Genomic DNA, 17,785 nt, shown 5'->3' on the forward strand with positions numbered 1-17,785 from the left:
GACAGTTCTTTTCAGTCCTGAAATCATCCTGACATCAGTTCATGCCAGTCTTTGTCAAACATCTACCTCTGTCACTGTTCTCATCCTGCCCAATGTTACGTCAACACAGCAGCTTTTTCACTTCGTCCTTCCCCCACTTGAGTTATGGTAGGCTTATAGGTCATCCACACTATTCATACTAACGGTCTCTCTCACTCTTGTACTCATCAAGCTCTTCTTCCCTGGTATGTTCATGGGAATCATGCAACTACTGCTGCTTGCATCTGAGTGAGCATTCTTTGGCACCATATTCCTACCGCATTCCCTTATGTTCCATCTTTTCCTTAAGTCTAATCATTCCTTTTCTTTCACCTTTTCTATTCCCTCATCTATTCCATGTTCACCCCACCTACACATATATGCATGCAAAAAATTGAACTACTTACATGTCTTTTACATGAATGTCATGTGCTTTACTCAGTGTCTTCACTATCCACAGTCAGTTGTTTATTTTAAGTAACAAATTAAATGCCTAACCACAGCACAAAGTACCAAAGCCTTTGAATAAAGCTCAAAAACATGATTCCAACACTGGCCTTTGAAGGAGACTGGTGGCGTTGATAACTTAAATAAATCTTTGAATTCATGTTAAGGGTCACATTTTATTTTATCTCAAGACGTCTGACCATGGCTGTAAAGCCACAACCGATTACTGATTCAAATCAAATGTGACTGTTAATACTTTATGATTAAAGGACACCACTCACCAATATGCAGAAGTGTTGAGTTTGTTGACAGGCACACACAAAAGTTTTTAGATTTTATCCTTTGACAAACTAGAGTAAAACAAAAAACACATACATCTAAGCCCCTGCATGGTGCAAGCTAGACTCACAGTGCCAATGTCTTTTTGCAGCAGGTAGACTGGTTGTGGAGGGGGTGGTGTTGGGTGGGGTAGGTGGAGGGAGGAGTAGGCAGAAAGCAGGGAGACAGACTGGGAGTGGCTGGTTAGTGGCAAGGAGGGAGGCAGCCCATTAGCTGGCTAGGAATGGGGGATGGAGAGGTAGCAGGTATATGGACAGCTGGTGAGAAGCAGCATACACTGAAGGCAACGTGGGGACACGAATTGATAGGGGGTGACAGGATGGAGGAAGGGGAAAGTGTCGAGTGGAGGGTGTGGGAACAATGGGTTACCTTAGACTGAAGGCAGGACAATTGCGGTAGAGGATGATGTGTTGTAAAGATACCTCTCATCTGCGTATTTCACAGAGTAAGGTGGTGGAGGGAAGAATCCTGATGGCTTGGGCTGTGAAGCAGCCACTGAAATTGAGCATGTTGGGCTAAGCAGCATGTTGTGCCACTGGGTGGTCAACTTTGTTCTTGACATCAGGTTGGCAGTGGCGGACATTTGGTCAACAGTCATACCAACATACAAGGTTGCGCAGTGTTTGCAGTAGAGCTGGTATATACGATATAGCTGCTTTCACATGTAGCCTGGCCTCTTAAGGAGTAGGCTAAGCCTGTGACAGAACTGGTGTAGGAGATACTGGGTTGGTGGATTGGGCAGGTCTTGCACACTGGTCTGCCACAGGTATGTGGCATCTGTGGAAAAGGGTTGGAGGTGGGGCTGGCATAGGGATGGACTAAGATGTGTAGGTTGGGAGGGCGATGGAATACCACTTTACAAGGGATGGGAAGAATCTTGGATAAGCTGTCCCTCACTTCAGGGCAAGATGGGAGATAATCATTGTGCACTTCACAAAACAAAAAAAGTAGTATCGTATGACTACAATATCAATGTGTCACCGTTGGAATCAATCAACTCGTCCAAATACCTGGGTGAAATGTAATGAACACACAGGCTCAGTCATCAGGAAAGTAGGTGATACACTTTGGCTTATTAGTAGAATACTGGGGAAGTGCAATAAGTCTACGAAGGAGATTGCTTACAAATCACTCATGCGACTGCTTCTAGAATACTGTTCAAGAGTGCGAGACCCCTACCAAATAGGACTACAGAGAAAGGCAGCAAAAATGATCACAGGTTCGTTTGACCCATGAGGTACTGAAGGATCTGAACTAGAAGGCTCTTGAAAATAAACAACTAGCCCAAGAAAGTCTATTAACAGAGTTTCAAGAAGTGGCTTTAAAAGATGTGTCTGGTAATTATTACAACCCCCTATGTATCACTCACATAGGTTTCATGAAGATAAGATTAGAATAGTTACTGCACTCACACCTTCCTGCACTCCATACATGAATGGAATGGAAAGAAACAATAATTGGTACAATGGGACGTACCATCTGCCATGCACTTCACAGAGGTTTGCAGAGGATAGCTATAGATGTAGATGTAAATCAAAGCCCTGGCGAAGGGCTGCTCCAGTCTGGGGTGACACTGGATGACAAGAGTCGCACTCCCTTGTAGATGATTCTTGTCGGTGGTGGAAGGATTGGCCATGCATCAGGATATAGCATGGGAAATATGTTTGTTGACTAGGTTTGGGAGGTATTGCCTGTCTGCGAAGGCCTGTGTGAAGTCTTTGGCAAGGAAGTTATCATCACTGCAGATGTGTCATCCAAGGGCGGCTAGGCTGTATGGGACAGATTTTTTGGTGTGCCATCCCTCATCATCTTCAAATAACTATTGCAACCTACATCCTTTTGAGTCTGCTTAATATATTCATTTCTTGGTCTCCCTCTATGATTTTTACCCCTGCACTTTCCTTCAATACTAAATTGGTGATCCTTTGATCTCTCAGAATGTGTCCTACCAACTGATATTTTCTTTTAATCAAGTTATGCCACAAATTTCTTCTCTCTCAATTCTCTTCAGCACCTCCTCATTATTATGTGATCCAACCATCTAATCTTCATTCCCAAACTAGGCTACACTTCAGACAAATACTTTCAGAAAGGACTTTGTAGGCCTTGAATCTGCCTTCAATTTTAACACATTTTGTCTTTTTCATAACGCGTTTCTTGTCATTGCCAGTCTACATCTTATATCCTCTCTACTTCAGCGATTATGTTATTTTACAGCCCAAATAGCAAAACTTATCTACTACTTCAAGTGTCTCGTTTCCTTATCTAATCCCCTCAGCATCACCTGATTTAATTTGACTACATTTCATTACCCTTGTTTTGTTTTTGTTGATGTCCATCTTACATCTGCCTTTCAAGGCCCTGTCCTACTGCTCTTCCAAGTCCTTTGCCGCCCATGGCGGAATTACAATCCCATACACAAGCTCAACATTTTTATTTATGCTCCCTGAACCTCTTACTTTCTTTTGCGGTTTGCTCAATGCATGGGTTAAAATAACACTGAGGATAGGTTACAACCTTGTCTCACTCACTTCTCAACGACTGCTTCCCTTTCATGCCCCTCGACACTCATAGCTGCTGCCTGGTTTCTCCCCAAGTTGCAAACTACTTTTCACTCCCTGTATTTTACCCCTGCTACCTTTAGAATTTCAAAGAGTGTATTCCAATCAACATTTTCAAAAGCTTTCTCTAAGTCTACAAATTCTATAACATCAGTTTGCCTTTCCTTAACCTATCCTGTAAAAGAAGCCATAGGGTCAATATCGCCCCCATGTGTTTCTACATTTCTCTGGAATCCAAACTGATCTTCCATGAGGTTGGCTTCTACTAGTTTTTCCATTCTTCTGTAAATAATTTGTGTTAATATTTTGCAACCATGACTTATTAAACTGATAGTTGGGTAATATTCACAACCTTCAGCACCTTCTTTCTATGGAATTGGAATTATGTTCTTCTTAAAGTCTGATGGTATTTCACCTGTCTCATATATCTTGCACACCAGGTGGAATAGTTTTGTCATGGTTGGCTCTCCCATGAATACCACTAAGTCTGAGGAAATGACATCTGTTACAGGTGCCTTGTTTCAACTTAGGTCTTTCAGTGCTCCGTCAGATTCTTCTCACAGTATCTTATCTCCTATTTCATCTTAATCTATATCCTCCTAATTTTCTATAATACACCCCTCTACATACTTCTTCCACCTTTCAGTAGTTGGTTTTTATCTTTACCACAGCTATAAAAGCTCCTATAGACTTATATTTGTCCTCTAGCTATTCCTCCTTACCCATTTTGCACTTTTCGTCAATCTCATTTTTTAGATGCTTGTATTTCCTTTTGTCTGCTTCGTTTACTGCATTTTTCTATTTTCTCTTTTTATCAGTTAAATCCAATATCTTTTGCGATATCCAAGGATTTCTACTAAGCCTTGTCCATTTCATCTCTCAAAGCTACCCATTCGTCTTTTACTGTATTCCTTTACCCTATTGAAGTCATTCGTCACCTACAGCTCACTCTGGAACTCTCAACAACCTCTGGTTCTTTCAATTTAACCAGGTCCAATCTTCCTAATTTCCTAATTTTTTGCAATTTCGACATCTGTCACTGGAAATATCTTACAGTTTAAAACCTGGTTCCAAAATCTCGGTCTTACATGCGATTCCTCACATACTGGCAACACAAAGATGTCTCTCACAAAATTTCGTCCTGTACATATTTCGAGCAGTAAATTAACATTAAAAAGTGGCAATCTGGCAGCACTTAATCACACCTATGATAACTGCCTCTGTCAGCAGATAAGGGCAGTGCTGTGCAGTTGGTGCAGTGGATAACATTTTAGATTAGCATGCAGGAGGTCGAGGGTTCAATTCTGGGTTGAGGTTTACTCGCTTTTATTTGCTAAAAGTAGTCTGCATGGTACGATATCTGGCGTCTTAATAGTGATTACAGTGGGCCTTCTACAAAACATTTGCAGTTACGAACTACAAACACAGAAATGGAATACAATTGTTTTCACTGGTCAACTTTTAAGGAAGCCTTTTGCATGTCATGGACCAAATTGTTTTGCGCCACTGCACCTACTAAATTCCAAACCTGTTTTCTGTGTAACCTCCCTCAATGGTTCAATCGAAATTATTTGCAAACCAGTTTGCTAGCCCTACTGGTGATGTAAGGCTCTACTGAAATGCAATGGTCCTGAATGTGCCAAGAATACTATTTGGTATTAATTGATGGGACCATTGGATAAGGGTACACACAAAACAAGTTTGGAATCTTGTGGATGCTGCGATGTAAAACAATTTGCATCCACGGCACATGAAAGGTTTCTTTAAAAGCTGGCCAATGAAAATGACTGTATTTTCATTTCTGTGTTAGTAGTACATAACTGCGAATGTTTTGTAGCTGACCCACTATAATCACAGTACAATGATAAAAGATGCCAGATACCAAACTACACAGACCACTTTTAACAAATAAAAACAAATAAGCCTCGACTCAGAATCGAACCCTCGACCTCCTGCATGTTAACCCAAAATGCTAGCCATTGCACTAACTGCACAGCACTACTGCTACATCCTGACAGCAGTACTTACTGTACACATGATTGTAGTGTTAACAGATTGCCCATCTTTAACGTCCATTTACTATTCATAATATGTACAGGACGAAATTGTATTGCTAGGATTTGAGGAAACATGCTGTGAAGTCTGAATGTGACAATTTTTCTTTGCTCTACACAATCAGTCTGATATCTTCTAATGTCTCCACATGTCCTATACGCACATGACCTCTTTTCATGATTGTTAGACCAAGTATTAGCAATATTTAAAATTAGACTGTGTGTAAAATTCTACCACGCAGTTTGCTCTTTCATTCCATTCCCCTAGTCCTTATTCAATCTACTAACTTTACTTCTCTTCCTTTTCTTACTACTGAATTCCAGTTCCCCATCACAATTAAATTTTTCTCTCCCTTAACTATCTGAATAATTTCTTTTATCTCAGCACACATTTTTTCAAGTACTTCACCATCTGTGGAGCTTGGTGACATACAAACTTGTACTACTGTGTCAGATGTGGACTTAGTATCTATCTTGGCTATGATAATGCGTTCACTAATATTGTTCATAGTAGCTTACCTGCATTCCTATTTTTATATTTATTATTAGATCTACTATTGCATATATTCCCCATTTGCTTTTTATTTATAATCCTGTACTCACCTGACCAAAAGTCCTGTTCGTTTTGCCAACTTCACCAATTCTCATTACACCTAACTTCGACCTATCTGTTTACCTTTTGAAACTTTCTAACCTACCTGCCTGATTAAAAGATCCAACATCCATGCCCCAACCCACAGAACACCAGTTTTGTTTTTCCTGATGACATCATCTTCCTAAGAAGCCACCGCCTGTAGATCCGAATGGGGGACTATTTTGCTTCTAGAATATTTTACCCAAATGGATGCCATGATTATTTATCTATACAGTAAATCTGCATGCCCTTGGGAAAAATAATGGCTGTAGTTTCCCGTTACTTTCAGCTGTTCGCAATACCAGCACAGTAAGACAATGTTGACTGATGTTACAAGGCCACATGAGTCAATTGTCAAGACTACTGCCCCTGCAAATACTGAAGAGGCTGCTGCCCCTCTTCAGGAGCCAAACTTTTGTAAGACCTCTCAACAGATGTCCAGCCACTGTGGTTGCATCTATGGTACATCTATTTGTATCATTCAGGTACCACAGCAAGGTCCATGGATTATGGGAGAGGGAGAGAGGGTATGGAGAGGGGAGAAGGGGGGGGGGATGTGACTAAGACTGTGAATTGCCCGATTTGCATTATTCAAACTAATTTACGAGGAAAACTGTTCCTTGCAGCTCCTTAACATATGATACATGAATAAGGTGACTGAAATGCACTGTGATTTTGTGAATTTTCTTTAAGAGCATTCTTGATTAGGCCTACCTGGAATTCTGTGTCAACTCTTAAAAGTTCACTGGACAAGAACTTTATCAGATCTTCTTTTGGTAGTTCAGCAAATTCCTCTTCACAGCACACTTGTGGGAAATGACACTGAATAAAATCTACTGCAAACCTGGTCAGTTCCTCAAAGCTGTGTCCTTCAGCAAACCTGTACATTACATAAGCACCATCAATTAAAAATGACAAAACAAACAGCATTATAAAATGATTAATAAACTGAAAAACAAGCCACATCAATGATACAGCGAAAAAACACACAATGATTAATACTGCATGCTGAGTATCTGGAACCAGGGTCCTTCTTCAAATCAACAAAGGAAAAGAAATTGAGTCAGAAGCAGCAGTGGCATGACAATGGACCAGAAAGTTTCACAGGTAGAGTGTCCAGCAAATTACCACTTTAGGAGAGCTAGATAGGTGTTTTGGAAGGTATTGCACATTTCAGGGGACTGTGAAGGGCAAGAAGTCAGAGTATAATGTGATTCACCCAGCCCAGGCTGGGATATTGAAGAGCGCATTCCTCTGAGGCTGGTTAACCAATGTTGTTGAATATTAGGAGTTTCTTACTTCTCACTACCTCACTCCAACCTCATTCTGATTTGGCTTATATGTTCATGGATCCTGATCCACATGGTTTCCCCAACAACCCCAAGTCTCTTCAAATCCATATATAACATCTTATGCATGCTCTTGCACTTTATTCCTCCCATCTTCTTCTGTGTTGCAACACTCCTCCAATTATACCTGCTCCACTCTTTCATTCACCTGTTCTTCCTTTAACACCTGCTCCACCCAGGACAGGAACTTTAGCCAGCTTATGGACTCTCTCTCTGTCTTATAAAAAGTAGTAAATGATGTTAACAATAATCAATCCATTTTACTGATTGTTGAGCCTTATTGGTTGTGGATTATATTATTTTAAGAAATGACAGTAACCAGCCACTATTTATGTGCTTTTATTTATGCCAATAGCATTTCATGCATTTCATTATTATACCCACTGAAGATGGGTAAAAGGCTGAAAAGGGCACTGGCATTAATACAAGTGCGTGGCAGATAGTAATGCCTCTGAATTTTTTACTCTTTTCTCAATATTGGATGACGTATTGCGCGTCTTGCATATTACTTGGTCAACTTTCCTGCTTTGCAGACACAAGTTGCAGCAACACTATGCTGCTAGAGGGCTCCTAATTTTAGCACGTAATGTGACAGAGGTGTAACGTAACTATGTCGGTGTGAGAGAGATCCTCAGAAAACTGAAAGTATAAATTCAAAGAGTTCATCCATACACGGAGCAACCCTTCCTTCAGCATGACGAAGCCAGACTGCTCACAAGCATTGCGACATCTGCAATAATTGAATGCCTTGGGCTCACTGTTATCGATCATCCTTCATACAGTCCTGACTTGACCCATTCTGTTTCCAAAACTTAAAGAATAACTTCGAGGACTTCTCTTTGATAGTGATGAAGTGTGCAAGCAAAGGTGAGGTTGTGGCTGTGTCAGCAACGTCAAACATTCTACAGTGATGGCATCAACAAACTGATATCTCATTTGCATAAATTTGTTCGTCGCTGGGGTGAGTAGTTGAGAAATCAGAGTTTTCTTGTAAGAAATTCAGAGGTCATGAGCAAACACATGGTGCATCACTGGTGTAGGCAATTTTCTGTAGGTCCTCAAAGCATCCATACTGAAGAGGGCACTGGACAACCATCCGTCATCACTGACAACCCTGTGGACTGACATGGGAGTGCACTTTGGAGAACCATTATTCCCAATCTTGTGCCCGGTGATTTCCAAATTTCCTTGGACTTTATGACATTCCTGTCCTATGGTCAGCATTTTCACAATGTCAAAAGGCTGGAGGTGACTGCCACATACTGTTTCCACTGACCTGCGGGAGACACGAATACAAAAGTTGCTCCCACAATACAGCAAGTGATCATTTACGGTAATGATTATATCAAAAAATAGCTGAGACATTGCTATATCCGTTGCCAAAAGAGTTTTTATGCAACAGGTGTTTTCTTTAAAAAAAGAAAAGTAGGAAAAAAAATTCTGGATTACGCTCATACATCACACTCATGAGATAAATATGAAATCGTGTGTCAGGTCTTATAGTAAGCTGTTTATAGCTTTCTTGATCACATTAATTGTTAGGCATCAGATTTGACTTGAAACATCTGTGAGCTGCATACCTGTTGTTTTTAATTTCATGTTATTCAATTGTCAGTCAATAAGCAAGTGTTTTTTCTTGCCCCAGCTGTATGTACAAGAGCATGACTGTCATAGAGAGCCATGACCTTATCAGTAAGTTCATGAATTGTGGGCTTTGTGGCAATTTGTTGTCACTTAGTTTCTATGCAGTCTGCTATTAGAACACCACAATCTATATGTTTAATGTTTCTAAAAATTATGTTGCATGCTCTGAGCTTTGTGTAGCTGTGAGAGTACACCACAAATATTATGTCAGGTGCTGAGAGGCCCAGAGCCAATCTCTAACCAATATCTCTTTTTTTGTCAATCTTTTTCATTGCAGTTAACATCTTTGTGGACGTTACCACCAATCACATGGTGTGTGGGTTCTAGGCAAAGAATACTTATACTGTCTGCAACCGAGTATTCTTCTCAGACATATTGTCTCCATAACTCCCTTCACAGTGACATGCCCATGTTGTCAATGAAGAGATGTCACCGTGTTGATCTTTTAGCTCTGTAGACTTATTTCCATGAACATAAATTCAACCTGGCTTTTTTAATTAGGATTCAACACATTTATGACTCTAGGTTGTATGTCCAAATGTATAAGCCCTTTACAGATGCACACCATCACCATTCTACTGTGGCCTGTCAAGTATAAGAAACTTATATCCTGGCAGGCAAACAGATTAGGAGAATATACTAGCTTCAGCCAAGTTTCAAGTAGGAAGCTCTGGTGAAATTTCAGTTGATGAAAAAGGTGACTCATTAATTTGTAATGCGCTCAAAACAACTGGCCATTACAATGTGCACATAATATCTTTTGCAAGTACATCTGAGGGGCTGGCAATGCCCCCGCCCCCTCCTGTTTTGTTTTTATTTGAACAGCAAAGCAAAGTCTTGTAGTTTCTAAGGTTTTATGTGAAATACTGAACTGTACGAACTGAGCCAGGTAACGATTTAATGATAATCATTTAACTTTAACATCTACTGGTATAAATACTGGACACAACGGCTTACTGGTTACTTACCAGACTGGAGTTCTATCCCAAGTCAATTCTAGGATTTTTATCTGTCACTAAACACATTTTTGATACCTGGTAATGATTTTTTTAAGTGAAAAATGTTGAGTTGCACTGTGGGTCAGACTCTGTGAAAAACTGTAGGTTGCCATACAACCATCTACGTAAGATAGCTCAAAGTTTGGAAGAAGATAAGGGCATACCAACAGGACAGTGCCTAGTAAAGCATGGTAGTGTTATAACCAACTTTCAGATTGATCACACCTATGCTTTCCAGTTATTTGTATAGTCTGACAGAGGGTGGTGGGGAGGACACACAAAAAAATTTGCATATCTCGCCAATGTAAGGTGCAGTTCATTTATCTACTTTAGTAACAACAAAATTGAAACCTATGGTATACTGTGTCTGCACCAAATACAGAGTGGCTACTACTATGATATGGAGATGGAACTGATAACACTTCCTACCTTTGTGCTATTAAGGTAAAAATCATTTGCCTATTATTCTGTAATATTTTAACATTTGCAGGTGTTCACCACAGTTCACACAATCAAAAATCATAGCTAAATCATGTCTGTCAAGCTAAATAAAGCCTCTTCAGTTGACAACCCTTTTTGCAATCCAATCTGTTTGCTGCTGAGGACGATTTTTGTGCACTTTGTGTTCACAAATTCTATTCAAAATGACCTTATTAAGAATGGTGATGATAATCAAAAGGATCAGTACTTCTTTAAAGTTGGATTGGTATCAGCATGTGTGTGTCTGACCTTAGAAAATACTAATATGAAGGGATTTTAATTACAGCTAGGCCATAATAATTGACCTTTCAAGTTTGGCTGTAATAATTGACCTTTCAAGTTTGGCTGTCAGTACTGGCAGGAAGCATGGCTTGACCCCACATTAGGACTGCCAAGATGAGAGGAGCAGAGAGGGGAAAAGAGGGAAAGCCAGTGTCGCCTGCTTCCTGCAATACTGGTAGCATTACACTTAAAAGTGTGTACAGTAACACTTAGCGTCTAGGAGAAGCTTGACGTTGCAATAAAAAGGTCAGCTTATTGTGGTCGAACTGTACTTAAAGAACTTAGAATATTATAAAGCTCAGCTCAACAACAACAGGTTACTTTTTTATTGACATCATCATAATCACTAGTTCATTTCTATCGCAAACAGTACTTGCATTAAATTTACTTCCAAACACTGTAACACTGTTGCTGAATAAGCTTCAATTCATAACAAGCTCATTTACGATGTATGATGTTCACCAATGAAGGACAAAACGGAAAGAAAAATATTGCAGAATAATATTTTTATGCAAAAATTTATTTCAATTCACAATAACAACATAAAAGTTTCTGCAGCAAAACTAACTTTATCGATATACAAAACACAGTACAAATATGGCAAGGAAAGTTTTTACTTAAGAAGTAACTTACTGAATGGTAGAAATTTGAGTTGTCAACAGACACAAAAGTAAGAACGAAAACTTTTCTAGCTTTTGGATGAATCCATTAACAAGCAACAGGATGCACATGCACATGTGGGTTGGGGAAGGGTAGCTGATGGTTTGAAGGAGGCAGTTGGTGTGTGGAATGCAGATTGGGATGGTGTGACAGGACAGAGGACAGGGAGACTGTAGGATAGAGGGTGTGGGTGCAGTGGTTAATGGAGATTGAGGCTAGGAGGTTTACGAGAGTGAAGGATATGTTGCAAGAATAGCCCGTGTTTGTCTAGTTCAGAAAAGCATGGATTGTCAAGCAGCCACTGAATATGAGCATGTTGTGCTCCGTAACGTGTTCCACCACTGGGTGCCAACTACGTTCTTGCCCACAGTTTTGTGGTCGCAACTCATTCTTGTGGACAGCTGGTTGGTGGTCATACTCACATAAAATGCCGTGCAGAAATTTCACAGAGCTGGTATATGACACAGCTGATTTCACAGGTGGCCCTGCCTCTGACAGGATAGGACTGATGTAAGATGTGCTGGGTGGGTGAATAGGACAGGTATTGTATCTAGATCTTCCACAGTGATATGATACCTTTGCCAAGGGGCTGGGAGTCGGTTTGGCACAGGGTTGACCAGGCTGTTGTGTGGGTTGGGTAGGATGTCCCTTATTTCTGGGCATGATGACACATAGCTGAAGCTCTGACAAAGGACACTGTTCAGTTGTTCCTGTCTGAGTTGGTATCTGGTGATAAGGGAGGTACTCCTTTCCATCTGGTTCTTGGGGTGGTAGGAGTACTGTGATTGTGTGAGGCATTGCTGCCAACCTTGAGAAGGGGCTCTCAGTAATTGTATGACAAATACGTTAGGGGAAGGGATCATTCTGAGGTCTTCCCCCAGAAAATGATAAAAATTACAAGCCTGATTAAGTACTATATTTTAGATACTCTCTGTCCTAAATAAAGAAGATTTTTCAGGAATAAAAACAACTGTAAATAAAACAATCAACATTATCATTTGGGTTACGATTATCTTTACAAAATTGTTACCAGTTGCCGAAGGAACAAAGAAGTTGCATAATTTGACAAAATTAATACAAAATCCTTAGAAGCTAGCACTATGTATACAGTGTTTTTGAATTCTAAAAGGAAGAATAAAGCCACTGAACAATCAGTCACAAAATTACAGAAATTGTCATTGGTCTATAATAATTTACTTCTGGCACAATGGAAAAAAAAATTAAAGGAGATCTCCATTATTATAATAATGTGGTGTGTGTTATTAACTATTGATAAATGGATGAACTGTGCAGTGTATGACATCACCTGGTTATAAAAGTGGCAACAATTTACAGAGGAATATCTTGAAACTTCCAACGTCATTTTCATTCGAAAGCAGCTTTATTCCTATACTTTAAGCTGATATGCACAGAAAGAAAAATGTTCATCACTCAGCATAATCTAAGTGAGCCATGGTAACGAAATCATTCACAGGCAGGTTTTACTGTGTGCTCAAAAAAGAACTCATTACAATCTATAAAACATTTTAGGGGCATACAATTAGCAAAATGTAAACAGTACCTGTTCCAATATTTTAAAAACATCACATTGTAAAATGCTTATTTCCATAATTTTTAGTAACTTCCTGTAACTCCAGAAATTTGGTGATAAATCCGTAACAATTATAGACAATCCATATACATGAGGATACGGCAAGAGAAATCTCTCTGAGGACTAGCTTGGGGGATAGTGCCTGTCTGTAAAGGTCTCAGTGAGAGTTTCAGCATAGTGGACAAAGAAATGCATATATGCTGTCAGTTGGTGGTGCTAAGTGGGAGCAGAGTTGTTCACCCTGTGGCAGAACAAGCTGTTGACTATAGCATGTTTGAGTTCAGTAGCTGCTTCACAATCTGCACCATCTGGATCCTTCACCACAGCACCAGATTTTCTAAACTAAGGAAATGGGGGTTATTCTTGCAACAGATCCTTCATTCCCATAATTCTTCTGACTTCAGTCTCTGCTGATCCACTGCACCCACACTTTCTGCCTCTCCTTCCTCTGTCCCACCACCTTCTCCCAATCAGTTTCTCCACATCACCACCACCATTGTTCACCACATGAACTTTTCGGCACTGGTGCCTATGCACCCCTATTCTACGCACCTGCTGCCTCTCCCTTCTGCATTCCTGCGCTTCCCTTCAAGCCATAGGCCACCCTTTCCTAATGCCTGTCCCCACACCCTGCCTCTATCTCTCTCAACCCACCCTCTGTGTACTCCTATTTTCTCTCCCTCTCTCCCTACACGTGTGTGTGGGGGGAGGGGGGGGGGAGGAGGAGGGAGTATTAGGTCGGTGTGTCCTTTAGTTTTAAAAATATTCCTTCAACACCGAGGCCATTAATGACAACTGAGAAAATAAAAAAATCCTTGTTGAGGTCATTTACAAAAACATCATGAAATCTTAATTGTGAAGGCGTGGTCAGGATTTGAGTCCCACAGGTCACTGGAAGCATCCAATTCCACTCATCTCACTCATCTGCTTTGATGCGTGATCTAACAATGCTGTCATGTGCGACTTCACCATGGTACAGTGTTTTTGAGTTGGTTTGTATTTGTAGATGTTGGTTTGTAGATGTTGTGTTGTTATATTTGATTGTGCATTTTGCTGGTGGACACTGATGAGTGAAGTTGTTTGTGTAATGTGCAATATTGGGTCATTTGAGTTTTGGTAATCATTGTGTTAGTGTGGACTTGAAAGAGTGTGCTTTGTTTGCAGCGTGTTGTTATAATTCATTGGTTTCTGTGGGTTATGGGTTTGGCACTTTCATTAGATATGGTTAGTTTATTTTTTGTGGGTGATGGATATGACCAATAAGTTTGCAAGTTATTCTTTGCTTGCAGATTTGAACGAAGACATATTGTCAATCGTTAAGTTTTTACAGCCTTGCCGGTTGATTGCGGAGTATGTCTGTCATGTGTCCTGTTTATGGGCAGTGTATGGAGTTGACCGAAGTCCCAGCATTTTTGACCAGGGACCTAAATGTGTGAAGGTGCTGTTAGAGTAACATCTGGCAATCAATTTGGTGTGGAACCTGGATCAAGAAATCTAGGTTGTCTTGCTTACGTGTTATTTTTGTTAGAGTTCCTCTTTAAGTTAACGTGTCTATGACACCAGTGTAAGTGTGAGCACTGTGTTAGATAGACTTTCTTTTTTGCAGAGTTATGTTTGGAGTATTTAGTATAGTGGGAAGTTGAGTGGACCTGGGGTGGTATTTGAAACTGATGAGTCTGAATTTGGTAAGAAATAGTAGGGGAGGGGTGGTTTGCATGTTGGTTTGTATGTATAGTTTTTGTGTGTGTGTGTGGGGGGGGGGGGGGGGAAGGGGGAGAGGAGTATACAACATTTTGGATTGTTGTAGTGAGAGGGAACTTGTGGGCCTATCAAGGAATACATTGAGGAGAGTAGTACTGTGATGTCAGATGCATTTTCGTCTTACAGGGGTTTGGGGAAGAGGAGTTATGAACATAAAGTGGTTACCTATAGCATTCAATTTAAGGATTATAACACTGGGGCTTGCACTAATACCATAGAGGGTTTTTAGAGGCCATTAAATCTGGAGTTGGAACAAGTGCTCTTCAAACCAGCAACCTCATTCACATGGGAAGTGCCGGTGAAAGTGTCCCCCTGAATTTATTTTTAATGTTTATTTTGCAGTGGGTAGGATTTATAGGTTGAGGGGCTTGGTTCTAGGGGTATGTTTCCAGTTTTTTGTTCCTCACGCGCGTGTGTGTGTGTGTGTGTGTGTGTGTGTGTGTGTGTGTGTGTGTGTGTGTAATAAAAGACTCTGTCAAATGAGTACCTGCTCAATGCAATACGAAATAATGACATAAATGTAACAAACATACAAGTACTGAAGAGAGTATTAGATAAAATCGTTAGTAAAAAGTCATAAATTTCTTTTGAGAATCTTAAACAAGTGGTGAAACATACCTGTAGATGCCAACAGCATTAGACGTGTGCAACTCCCTTTTCAGGAAATCTGTGCATCCTTGCACTACCTCTCGAAGCTGCAACATGTCAGCAGCTGCCATCAATTCCTGCACATTTTCTTGGCCAATGCTCACATCACCTGAAAAGATATATATCACTAAATTGTTAGTTCAAAGTGTTGTGTGTAAAACTTGTGGTCTAAAGTGGAATGAAGTGAAAAAGTAGAAAGTGAGAGCACCACTGCTGAGCTTTACACCATAAGTCAAGATAAGCAACAAATACCTAGCAGGTAGCTTGCAACAGACTTGATGTACTTTAAGCATGTATATATCTGTTACATCAAATGTTCTAGTGTGTGAACTTACTGCACAATATAATGTAAAAGCATATTTCTTCAGTAGAACACACATCTTTCCACCAGTGACTGACAAAATAGGAAGGTCTGAAGAAGCTTATGATAATGCATGATAATCACCTTATTCAGCTCATGCCAAAAGAAAGGTCTCGTATAATTTAAACAATATGGCACAGTGCATGTAAACTATATTGCTCAAACTGTCACTGTATCACAACACACCTGTGTAAATGAAGTCAATAAGTGTGTGTAGAATATTTGGTGAAACATCATGCAATTCAATGGTTTCTTGCTGCTCTTCAGATAATCCTGCAGTGAACATGGCTTGAAAGTATGGGCTACTAGCTGATAAAACAGCTCGATGAGCCTTAAAATGAAAATACACATCATAAACAACCAACGAAAGATACAGCTAAAGTCAATTTTGCTTCAATTGTAAGCCTACCTTCAACACTTTTCCCCCTGCCACAATTGAAATATCACAGAATCTACTATTTTGCCGCAGAAAATTGAGATTGAGCAACACTTTCTTTGCATAATCATTGCTACAATGATATTTATTGGTATTTGGCATGTCTTGAGATGCATTGTTTTCAAATGGCGATACTTTTAAATGTATCTGGCTGCTGGACCCTGCTGTCAAATCATTCGGTTTACTGCTCTTCAGCGGGGGCATTGTTGCTGTATCCATCAAACACAAAACAGAATCAACGTAAACTCCAAATCTTCCCTGTTCATACTAGCTGTGATCTGTAATATTTTTGCTTATTCACATTATATAGTTTCTGTTACGATACTCTACCATAGCAATACCATACACAACTCATGTTTACAGGAACAGTTGCTAGATGAAATGCGACACTACGTTATACTATTTTATTGTTGTACGCTCGTCATTCGCCTGATGTCAAACAGCTGACTAGTGTCAATCACATTTAGGTCAAGCTTCAAAGGATATGTAAACTATTTTGTTTTGATTTAAACCTCTAGCTTTATTTTAATTCAAATCCTGCAGAAACTAATTTTATACTAAAAATGTAAAGGCGTTAGCGTTCCACATGAAAACAAAATCTGACACGGTACATTAAACATTCATAGACTTCAGATACACTTATACATGGAGATCGCCAGAGAGGCACAAAATAAACACAAAGAAAGCAGAGTGTTGCGCTCCACTCAGCCATCTAATAAAAAATTTAAAAACATTGTTATTGAATAATTCTTGGCGTTTTGAAGTCGTGTGTTGCTATTACGAAAAGGTGTTGCTCAGACAAGTAGGGCCTTTAATGTTCTAACAAGGCATCGATATGAACCGATTCAATGAAGACTGAAACAGAATAATGACGTTGTTCATAAACATAAAAGTTAGCACGATTCAAAAAGAGGAAAAAAAGGGAGCATTTTAGCGAGTCCAACACCAAAACGAGAATGTTATTTGTTCCGCAATAACATTTACTCTACAAGTATTACAAAGAGCGGTCTACCCTGTTTTTACAATGGCATCAATTTGATGGTTTTTACTTTGCACCATTTGCTGAGACTGATTTGATCTTTCACCTTTCCCGAAAATGGCTCAATGTGAAACACTCTAAACGCTCGTAAAGGTCATATGCCACCAATTCGTTTTGAGAGACAGCTCTTGTAACGGCTTCTTGTGTATTGAATAGAACTTAAAACGATCATCCTTATGCAAAAAAGCAATATGTGCTGGAACAGAGTATGGTAATGACAAAAGAAATCATTGATGATATTAGCGTTTAACGCATCACATCACATGATATCTCAAAAAGTCCGCCAGTGTCGAAAAGAAAATTTGCAAACTATCACACTAAAAAACATTCAGAGCTACGTCTGTGCGCTGCCATACAAACAACATAAAGTGCATGGAAGGGACGCTTCTCGTCATGTAACATATCAGAAAATCTTCCAGTTCAGTTCTGAATTGGGCACGGGAAAATGACTGCTTAAATATCTTTGTAAATTCTGAAATTAGT

At 39.8% G+C, this 17,785-nt stretch overlaps 1 protein-coding gene across 2 annotated transcripts in view; it reads right to left on the minus strand.

Moving 5' to 3' along the window:
* The window catches only part of LOC124603537 (actin-binding protein IPP), a 61,313-nt gene extending 43,916 nt beyond the window's left edge, over positions 1–17,397 (minus strand). The window contains exons 1-5 of one of the 2 annotated variants that reach the window (XM_047136404.1): positions 17,276–17,397; positions 16,237–16,472; positions 16,014–16,158; positions 15,437–15,575; positions 6,768–6,933 (exon numbers count right to left, since the gene is read on the minus strand). In XM_047136404.1, the coding sequence (XP_046992360.1) occupies positions 6,768–6,933; positions 15,437–15,575; positions 16,014–16,158; positions 16,237–16,467 (681 nt within the window). In that variant the 5' untranslated portion in view covers positions 16,468–16,472; positions 17,276–17,397. Of the gene's footprint in view, positions 1–6,767; positions 6,934–15,436; positions 15,576–16,013; positions 16,159–16,236; positions 16,473–16,593; positions 17,209–17,275 lie in introns of those variants that run through there. The other variant, XM_047136403.1, reaches the window with a different exon arrangement.
* Positions 17,398–17,785: the final 388 nt, after the last annotated feature.

The sequence above is a fragment of the Schistocerca americana genome, chromosome 1 (assembly GCF_021461395.2).
Source record: "Schistocerca americana isolate TAMUIC-IGC-003095 chromosome 1, iqSchAmer2.1, whole genome shotgun sequence".
NCBI lineage: Eukaryota > Metazoa > Arthropoda > Insecta > Orthoptera > Acrididae > Schistocerca > Schistocerca americana.